The 10,542-nt window shown below is 47.5% G+C and overlaps 1 protein-coding gene across 1 annotated transcript in view; it reads right to left on the bottom strand.

Annotated features, from left to right (window-relative positions):
• The window catches only part of LOC126488453 (short stature homeobox protein 2-like), a 5,125-nt gene extending 3,304 nt beyond the window's left edge, over positions 1-1,821 (bottom strand). The window contains exons 1-2 of the mRNA XM_050121943.1: positions 1,638-1,821; positions 1,077-1,464 (exon numbers count right to left, since the gene is read on the bottom strand). Coding sequence (XP_049977900.1) covers positions 1,077-1,464; positions 1,638-1,695 — 446 coding nt within the window. The 5' untranslated portion in view covers positions 1,696-1,821. The remainder of the gene's footprint in view (positions 1-1,076; positions 1,465-1,637) is intronic.
• Between the last annotated feature and the right edge of the window lie 8,721 nt (positions 1,822-10,542).

The raw sequence follows: 10,542 nt of genomic DNA on the forward strand, positions 1-10,542 counted from the left end.
TTTTTTTTTTTTTTTTTTTTGTACAATATTGGCTGCCCAAGCTTGAATTCTCCCAGTGAAGGAAGCCGGGGAATGAAGCTCCTTGTGAGATCCAGTTCAGCTTAAACAACAAAGGAAGCTCCTGTCCCAGGAAATCCAGGAGAAACCCAACACAGGCATGGTAGAATATGTCCAAGATTCTTGCATAAATGGACTCACAGAGACTGGGCTGGCTTGGAATTCATTACTTAACTGAGGACAATCTTGTCCTTCTGATTGACCTGCATCTCCCTCCTGATTTCTGAGATCACAGATGAGTTTTGTTTCTCCTGTTTTGAGACACCATACCACTCTGAAGCCCAGGCTGCCTGGAACTCACTGCTATAGTCTGATTGGCCCACCCAGTGCTACAGAAGCCACCACGTTCAATATTGGATCATATTTTTATGGAGAATATATTTTTTGGAGAGGGTAGAAATTCTAATGGGAGGTAAAAGGACAGTACTTGAGAGAAATAACTATATTTATGCCACTTAAGAAATACACGACACACAGATGTATCAGAAATGCATCTGGGCTCTCTGTAAGAACCGCAAATGGTCTTAACCACTGAGCAACTTTGCCAGGCCCAGAGGTATGGAATTTTTTAAAAAGACCTTATATCAACAGAGACTGCCCAGTTTTATACACTTAAATAGATGAAAATACCTTCATTCCCAGTTTGCCTAGTTCTCATCCCTCACCCCAGAACCCTAGTGCCAGAGGTTGAGGACGGGGTCTGGCGGCCTGGATGGCGTAGGTGACTTTTGTTTTAAAAGGGCAAGAGAGAGGCTGAGGAGACAGGTCAACAGAAAAAGGTACTTGCCGGCTAAACTGGGGACCTGAATTCGACCCTGAGAGCCACATGGCAAAGAGAGGACTGATGACCCTAGTTATCCTCACACCTCAGTACATACGGCATGGCAAACACACAATAAAATAAATGAATAAAAATAAAAAATGATAAATAATTTTAAATAGAGGGTAAGAGGGGCACTAGGGGAAAAGCAACAACAACCCTGGTCCACATGCTCCAAGCCAGATAGATATCTGCTCACCTTGCTTTTGCTTTGATGTAGTGAGCAGACTGGAAAGCAGTCTCCAGCTCAGTCAGTTGCCAGCGGGCAAACCTGCTGCGTTTAGGCCTTGGCGCTGGCACAGCCTCGTTGTCTCCCATGGCCCCGCGATCTGGCTCCTGAGGCTGCAGCTCATTCTCCTGGCCATGGCCACCAGCAGCGCCATCTTGGTTCCCGTCATCCACGGGGCCTGCGGCACCAGCAGCTGAGGGGCCTTCTCCTGCTCCTTCTCCTGCTCCTTCTCCTGCTCCTTCTCCTGCTCCTTCTGCTTCTGCTGCAGCGGCTGCGGCTCCGTGCCCAGCCTGGCCCGATCCACTGGCTTCCTCATTTCTTCCCTCTCCAGCCTGCAAGACCCTCGGTGCCTCAGGCTCTGGAAGTGGGAAACAGAAAGGGCACCGAGGTGACAGGGCCTCGGATGCTGCGATGTCCCGTGAAGTCGAGTGCCTACAGGCGACGCCAGTGCACGGGGCCTGCCCAGCCGCCTCTGTGGACGCTCCTCCCCCTATGGACAGCACCACCCCACCGTTCCTAGCACGCACTGACCATCCCAGTTGTCATCATGTCCCATGTAAAGCAGGTAATCGAAGTTTTGACGCTCCATGTCCTTCCGGAATGCCGGCGTCGCAGTGGCTTGCGGCTTGCGGCTTGCGGCTTGCGGCTTGCGGCTTGCGGCTTGCTGTCCGTTGTGCCTCTGACGAGTCGGAGGTGGAGCTCCCTGCCGTTCTCAACCACAGGGCTCTCTTCCGGTCTGGCACCCTGGACCTCCACGTTAGTTTGTATCCAATCATGGGCCGGCCATCCTTGCTTCCGGTTGACTCCTGTTGCTATGGGCTGAGCGGAACTGAGGACAGTTTAGAGCGGCAATGAACAGGCTGTGTTTGCGGGGAAGGGATGGCACCTGAGCAAGCAGGGTGTAGAAGGGGCCTTCCAAGTTGTATCTCAACTGAGTCACCTGGCCTTGATGAATTATCTTCCTAGGGAATGGGTGGCCGTCTAATCCCGTAATTGATTTCCCGGGAGTAAGAAAAGATCCGAGAGGGGCTCTGGAGGTCTTGCAGAAATGTGTGGACATTTCTTGGTCTAGTTTTCCACATTGGATCCCTGGTACTTGGCCAAGAACGGATATTTAGCTAATGTGTTTATCTGGGAGGCTCTTCTTTGGACTTCCACAGCAAGTTAGATCCTGCCTTGCTTCCATGTTCTGACTTTGCAGGAGCTTGGGCAGGGTTGCAGGACCTGGGGCTGTTCAGCAGGCAGATCGGTGGGCTCATCTTCACCGGGGCTACTGAGGAGGAGCTTAGTAGTACTGTCCAGTCTTCATGAGCGCTGGCAAAAGTGTGAGAACAGTCACACCTGTGCTGAGGTTCCTCACCTTTCTCTTGAAAGCATTTCTAACATCTTCTGTGAATGATCAAAGTGTCAAGAGCAGGCCTTTGTGCCTGGTTTCCATCTCAGCGTCAAGCAGCCCCTTCACTGGCATGTGGTCAGACTGGTTCCAAGGCAGCCAGCTTTCCCCAGCATGTTCTGGTCACTTTGAGACTAGAAAGGGTCCTAAAACACCAGTGTATTCCTGTCAGTTCCATTTTTGAGCTGGCCATATTCAGGAGCCCTGGTACTGAAGTAAGAATCCCCCTGCCAGGCAGTAGTGGCTCAAGCCTTTAATCCCAACAATCAGGAGGTGGAGGCAGGCCTGGTCTGTGAGTTCGAGGCAGGCCTGGTCTACAGGGCAAGTTCTAGGACAGCTAGGGCTTTTACAAAAAGAAACCCTGTTTCAGAAGAAAAAAAAAACTAAAAGAAAAAATTAAATAGCTCCCAACCATCCCTAAAGAATTCTTCTCTCAGAAAAAGACTTACCTCACAGTTCTGATAGCTGCTTATATACAAAAGCTGCACTTATATGCTTCGTGGCCTTTGCTTGTCTTTACTCTCAATCCTGAAACTGTTGCGGGCACAGTGCTGAGAACATGAGAATTTTTCTGTCTAGTCTGGCCACAGTCAGAGAGACACCCATTTTGGCAGGGGTTGTAGCTTAGGTAGGTGGTAGTGTCCTTAGTTCGGGGTTAGAGCCCCTGAACTACATGAGGCTGCTATGGTGTTTTTCAGTCCTGTAATGCCTGTAATCTGAGAACTTGGGGAGCAGAGGCATTAAGATCAGAGCTTTAGCGTAACCTTGGCTACAGAATACATTTGAGATCAATTGGGGGCATTTGAGACTCTAGGGGAAAAAAGACATCTATTTATTTCCTTTTTGAAATTCAGATGTCTCTAATTTTTTTGTAAAGCGGTGAACAATGGGCCTGATTTAATTTTAATTGTTTTCTTTTTTAAGTTAATGGCTAGTTCAAATATAAAAAATGTACATTTCTACAGAAATGTAAGTAAGCTATACAAGCATCAGTGGTATGGCCTACCTCTTTGTTGTTGTTTTTTATACAAGGTATATGTAGTTCTGGCTGTCCTGGAGCTCACTCTGTAGATCAGGCTAGCCTAGAACTCACAGAGATAGACCTGCCTCTGCCTCCCAAGTGCTAGGATTAAATATGTGTGCCACCACTGCCTGGTTCTTTTGGTTATTTTTGAGGTATTAATTTTATTTCATTTCTCTTTCCTCCATCCAAGGGGTCCCATATACTCCCCCTTGCTCTCCTTGCTCTGATTTTCATCAATTGTTATTGTATGCATATATGTATCTGTATATACATATATTCCCAAATATAATCTGCTGAGTTCATATAAGTCATTTGTATGTATGATTTTAGGGCTGACCATTTGGCACTGGACAACCAATTGGTGTGCTTTCCCTCTGGGAGAGGACCACCTCTTCTATTCCTAGTTTTACTCAGTTGCCTGGAGTTCTTTGTGTAGGGTCTATATTTCCATGGCTTCTATGAGGCTAAAGGTAAATCTTATGACTAGAGTGTTAAGTTTAAATTCCTTCTTAATGGGACTCTGCTACCGCTGATGTAATAAGCCAGTCAAACCGAATTAATAAATCCAGATTTATTCTGAGCAAAGCATTCCTGAGTGGTCCCAGGGGAAGTTGAAGCCACGAGGGCGGCCCTCGGGGGTGGAGACGCTTTTGGTGGGCTTTCAGGCAGCTCCAGGGGAGGGGAGTTGGGGTGTAGCCTCCATCCAAACGATTCCAGACTCTTTGGATATATGGATGCCAAGGGCTGGAGTGGTGCTTCCCCCAAATGCTCCAGACTCGTTGGGTATGGGGCACCGGTTCAAGTCTGGCTACTTCCTGTGGGCATGGGACAAGGCTGGGTGGGAGAGAGTTAGGAGTTGGTGGGCTCACACTCAGTGGGAGGTGTGGGTGGAGAGGCATCTGGTTAGCTGCCATTCTGGAGACCTTAGGCATCTGTTTTTTTGAGGGAGATGAGAAGACAGGTTGTTAGGAGAAAAAATAGATTGTTATGAATGAATGGGGCTAGCCATGGGAAGGGTGGCTAACTGCTGGAAAGAATGGGATGGATAAGTGCCCTGGTTGTCCAGGAGAGGCACAGGTCAATGGGTTTGACATGAGAGCAGATATGCCCTTTAAAACCAGATTTTTAGTTGCTCGTAGGTGCCTATTTGAGCCTGGAGAGGTGGTACCAATGGTAAAGTCCCCAGAACTGGTGCAGGTGCTGGCATTACCTGGAGAACTCTCTGCAGGTAGGCCTCGGCCCAGGCAGGGGTGAACTTGCAAAATATGCTCGGAAAGGAGTGGGGTTAAAATAGGCTCTGGAGACTGATAGTTTTTACCAGACCAGATTTCTTGATACAGCAGCAGAACTTCTCCCAGGAACCTGCGGGTATCTATCTGTAAGACAGCTGGAACAGAAAATGAGCAGGGTCAAAATAGCCTCTGGAGACTGATAATTCTCACCAGACCAGATTTCTTGATACGGCAGCAGAACTTCTCCCAGGAGCCTGCAGGTATCTCTCTGTAGATAGCTGGGACAGATTGCTATGCATCTTGGAGTTATAGAAAAGGCTATGCCTTTAGGTTGAAAGGCATGAACATTTTAGAAGGCAATTAGAAGAAATTGAAAACTCTGAACCTCAGAAGTTATATCTGAAACCTGATAATCCTGGCCTCTGAAGCCTGTGAAAGAGGCACACTTGTCTGTACTTTTAGTGGGAAACTTAAATAATGAAGTACTGAGCTGCCAGTACCTTAAGTCATCAAATGCCATCAGAGAGCTCTGAGAGAGATAAACAAAGGAGCAGAAGTGAGACAGCTGTTTTCATCTACGCAGGCAATCCCAAGTCTCTCTGTGGTCTTTGGCAAACAGCAGTCTTAGAAGCAGTACCTGCCTTCAGCTGCGAAGCCCAGGAAGCTGTTGGCAGGTTTCTGCCTCACCCGGTCCTTCAGTCATTTAGTCCCAAAGGATAACACAGAGGTCTACATCAGTTAGAAACTGATTGGCCCAGTATCTCAGGCTCTTCTTATTAACTAATTCTTCTAATTTACATTAGCCCATAATTTTTGTCTCTGTTGGCCACGTGGCTTAGTATCTTTCTTGGCGAGGCAAGGCAGTCACATCTTGCTTCCTTTGCGGCTGGGTCACAACTAGACACTGAAACTGCCCTCTTCCCAGAATTCTCGTTGCCCTGCCTATACTACCTGCCTGCCTATTGGCCAATCAGCGTTTTATTAAAAATAATACAAGTGACAGGATAAAAGACCATTGTGCCACAGCAGGAGGCCTGACAGACTTTCCTGTGGGGGTAGGGTTTGCTCTACCTGTCTTGGCAGGATGAGCTCATCAATTCCCCTAGTGTTACTGTCATCCATTCCAGGCAGGGTCCAGGCAGCTGATGAGATGAAAGGCAGCTTTGTTTTCTGTGTACCGGGACTTGCCACATCCCAAAGCAAGCCTCTAGGAGTAAGGTCTTCTGCAACCGTGTATCTTCTTGGAGGAGCTACAGGATGCTGCAGGAGCTTGCATGTCTCTGTATCATAGAAAGCTCTTTCTTTAAATGACATACTGTCAGATCTGTAAAGGCACTCGAGGATCAGGGTACCTTTACCTGTCGGGTATATCTAAATCAGACATATAAGGTAAATTTGGAGATACAGTTTACCCAATCAGTTACAGCCTACTAATACTAGTAGAGGCAAAAAGATTAGGATAGTTTAGTCTCTAGTTTTGAGCTGGGGTCCTGAGACCTAGAGTATAATCCTAATTTGGAGAAGGCAGAATGAAGTTTTATAGAAATATCTTGTAAGCTCAATTAAATTACTTAGCAAATCTTCAAAGATTGAGCTTTAGAACTCACCTAAAACACAAATATCGTGATTGTGAAGACAAGTGAGCATGATTGGTTTTCTTGAGAAGCTCATATACTTTGTATATGTCCTATTCTTTCCCAAGCACTTCTCTTTCTATTAACTCTGTTAAATCTATGTTAAACATTCTTCTGAATAAATGCAAACTCTGCCTCATAAAAAAAAGAAATATCTTGTAAGCCAAAGTATATTAGACAGGACTAGTTCCTTGGTGGGACCAGCGCATGTGGGTGTCTGTAGTAAAGATGGCACTGAGGTTTTGGTTTTGACCTCCACTGAGTGGCAGCTAACCACATGTTTGTACTTTTCCAGAGGAGTTGCAATCGGAAGTTACAAGTTTTACAGATTTTAAAAGAAGCACACATACACACACAGGCATAAAACAAGCACATGTACACACTCAGGCATAAAGCAAGCATACTCTAGTCTATTTGCATATTTCCATCCATATGTAATGAACAGACAAGACTTTTGACAGAAACAAAACTTTAACAAAAAGGACAAACAAAACCCTTGCTGGGAAACTTAAAAAATCCTAAAATAAGAAAGAAACCATAAAAGTGAAAGGTGTTTTGTGGCGTTAAGGCAGCTCTTACCCTGCAGCCCAGAGCGTGGAAAAGGTACTGTGGAGGGGAACCGAGCAGGCAGGAACAAGGGGTGGCAGAGGGGCAGGAGCCATGTGGAGGACATAGTTGCAGCTTAAACTGTGGGGCTCCCAGGCCGTTGGGGGATGGGGCATAAAGCATAACAGAGCAGACTGAGCATCCAAGAAGGGAACACATTGGGGAAACTGGAAGATCATGGACAGAAGCACGAAATTCAGACAGGGAGAGAAGCAAGGAGATTGCCTGCGGGTGAAAGCTCTGAGCAGAGAGAAAGGCTAGGGACTGCAGGAGGAGAAGGGCCAGGGATGCAGTGCTCAGGAACCTGGCCAGGCTAGTTCATCCCGGTTTGGATAAATTTTGTAAGGTGTTTGGGGAGCCAACTTGGACCCAGAAGTATCCATTCACAAGCCATTAGCTGGAGACTCGGAGACCAAGACAGGGAGTCCTCTGAAATAGCCTGGGGTCACAACAGTAGGAGGTTTGGGATACTCCTGTGCAGGACATCTCCCTTCCAAGGAGCCCCAAGAGGTAGAGGCTGTCTCTACCCCAGAACAGGCCAGCTACCGGGCACTGCAGTGTCTTGACAGGCAGACTGGAAGATGGAAGGGGTCCTGAACCCCTTTAGAGGCTGGGGCTTGGAACTGAGTTATTCACCAAGCAAGTCTGTCTGATGGAGGAGAATGAAGAGTGGTTTTCCATGGCCACCTGGTAGCAGGAAAGACTCTACTTGGGTTCGGCACCAAATGTTAAGTTTAAATGCCTGCTTAATGGGACTCTGCGACCGCGGATGTAATAAGCCACTCAAGCCGAATTAATAAATCAGGTTTATTCTGAGCAAAGCATTCCTGAGTGGCCCCAGGGGAAGTTGAGGAAACCACAAGAATGGGGGCTTTTAATGTCCTGGGAGTGAAGCCACTGATGGTGGGCTTTCTCGGGGACGGAGTCTGGATTGAGGCAGGTCCAGGGGAAGGGGCTTTGGGTGGAGCCTCCACCCGAACACAGGGTAAATATGCAAACTAAAATAAACAGTCTTCTGGAATCAAAAGCTTAACAATTATGACATTCTTGACTCCCCGCAAAGAGGTAAAGCATCCCAAGATCATTTATCTGGGTTCTAGCCCCTCCAAGTCTAGATCTGAACATGAGCAATCTTCATCTGACTGGTGGCCTCTTCTATGACTTTTCCTTTGTCATCTCTTTGTATCCAACAGTTGCTCAGGTTGAACTATTCACAAACGCCCCCTTTAGAAACAAGTAAATAGTCTAAAGCTAAATGGTTTTAGTAAATGGCATTGTGCATTTTGGTCTGTGGTTTGATTAGGATGTTAAGGGCCTTTGCAGTTTCAGCAGTTTGCATTGCATTGCACTGCATTGCACGGCATTGCAGCAGCAGCAGCAGCAGCAGCAGCAGCAGCAGCTTCTAATCTAATGATGGGGCTTAGCATATAGATAGATGGAGATATGGCAACCCCAGGATCCATTCTCTGCCCAGGTGGCTGGACCATAATAATGGATCATATGTTCATGGGGCCATTTGTTAGCTTTGCAGTCAACAATCTGTAAGGTCTGTCAGTTTCTTTGGGTCTCCCAGTCCTCGTACATCTGTGTTTCCAAGCCCTTTCCTCTGGCAAATGGGAATAGGAAGAAGGAGGGCTGGATATATCTTAAGATCTGAACCAGTTTTGGAGGAAGTGAAGCATAAGCAGTTCTCCCATAACCAATATAGTCTAACTGGGGCTTAATATTTGATGTTAGCGCCACAGTGCCCCCATGCCTGCCAGAGGTGAGAGAAGTCAGACAAAAGGTGCAATCTGATTCTGAATAGTTTGGGGATCCCTACTATGGAGTTTTCTGGGCACTTTCAGTGTAGAGTCTTTGGTTCAGACATGTTAGGCTTACAACAGAAACACTGAACTGCTTTCCCAATAGGGAAATGTATTTTTTTACCCTATAACTCAGGTTTTAAGAAACCCAATTCTGGTAGTAGGCTTGGGAGTATCCTATTTTTATCATAAAGTTTGAGAGGACCAAACTGTCTAGCTTCACAAGGCTATTGATCTCCTCTATTACTTCCTCCACATACATAGCAAGAAGAGACCCTAAGAGTCTGAACTGTTTTGTGCCAGGTTTAGAAACACATTTCTGGTTATGGTAAGTATTTGGTGGATAGGCTGCTATTTAGTTCCTCATAGAAGAACTGGAAGACTTGGTGTGATATGGCTTTGTGGGTGACAGAAAGCTTTTTGAAGTGTAACATGGTCCCTGGTTCTATGTCGAGAATAGTGAAATTAAGAGGGGTACAGGTACCCAGTTAACAGTCTTGTGTTGCAGTTCCCTTTTGAAGAAGTACCATTTAGTCTGCCTTCTGCCAAATGGCCCAAATAATTCCTATCCAGGTAGGATGGTAGGTTTGGGGAGAGAGGATAATGATGTGGGATTCCCCTCTGTTTTCTGAGAATACCATTGGTTAATAAAGAAAGAAGGGCAGAGTCAGAGAGAAGCCATGGAGCCCCACTGGAGACAGACGCCGAAACTACCCGGTAAGCCACAGCCACATGGCAATACACAGATTAATAGAAAGGTTTAAATTAAGATATGAGTTAGCCAATAGAAGCTAGAGCTAGTGGGCCAAGCAGTGATATAATTAATACAGTTTCTGTGTGGTTATTTAGGGGCCCCAAAAAACAAAGAGCAAAAGAGTAAGAGTAAAAAACAACCAGCTACAGGCCTGCTCTGCCAGTGGGGGGCAGTGCCTATTCTCCAACTGTGCCCACAAAGGGTGAGAGAGGGAGGGAGGTCATCTCCCCCTCACCCACTCTACCATATTCCAGATGAGGGCTGGGGTCTGATCTCCCTCAAGCATTCCCATGGCCTGATGATCATCTGTACCCCCATCAATGGGGGTCAGCTCTACAGTGCTGCCTGGACAAAGTGCAGGGCCTGCCTACCTTCTTGAGTGCTGCAGTCTGTGAGGGGCAGGATCAGCTCTCCCACTCTTGGACCCTGGGACCAGCTTTTCCCGCCTGGAGTAGGTAAGGTGCCTGGGGCAAGGGGCAAGGGGCAAGGGGCAAGGGGCATCTCTCCCTCCTCATGCTACCATGGGATAGACCATGGGCTAGCTCTCCACTCGCATGTCTTCAGGGCTGAATCACCTGCACCCCAGCTCTGCTGTGCTGCCCTGGCAAGGTGCAGAGCCTGTTCTCAGAGCTGCAGTGGGTGGGGGCAGGGCCAGTTCTCCCTAGTGCTTCAGCCAGTGAGGGGCAGGACCAACTCTGTGCAGCCCAATCCTCACTGCTTTCAGTGGTGAAAGGAGCCAGGGACATAGCGCAGACCACAGAGGCAGCAGCAGGATCACAGACCCAGCCAGTCCCAAGCCAGACAAGGGCCTTAGGGGCAGCCCAGGCCCCCAGTGAAACCATGGTCCTGGTAGCAGCACAGACTCCTCAGATCTGCATGGCTCCAACAGAGGCTCAACCCCCTAACAGTGATCTGACCCTTGGTGGTGCCCAGGCCCTTGATGCGTCTGAGTGGCCCTTAGTGGCAACATGGGCCATGGATAGCAATA

Source organism: Alexandromys fortis, unplaced genomic scaffold (genome assembly GCF_014885135.2).
Source record: "Alexandromys fortis isolate MF-2015 unplaced genomic scaffold, M_Fortis_MF-2015_v1.1 scaffold_189, whole genome shotgun sequence".
Classification (NCBI taxonomy): domain Eukaryota; kingdom Metazoa; phylum Chordata; class Mammalia; order Rodentia; family Cricetidae; genus Alexandromys; species Alexandromys fortis.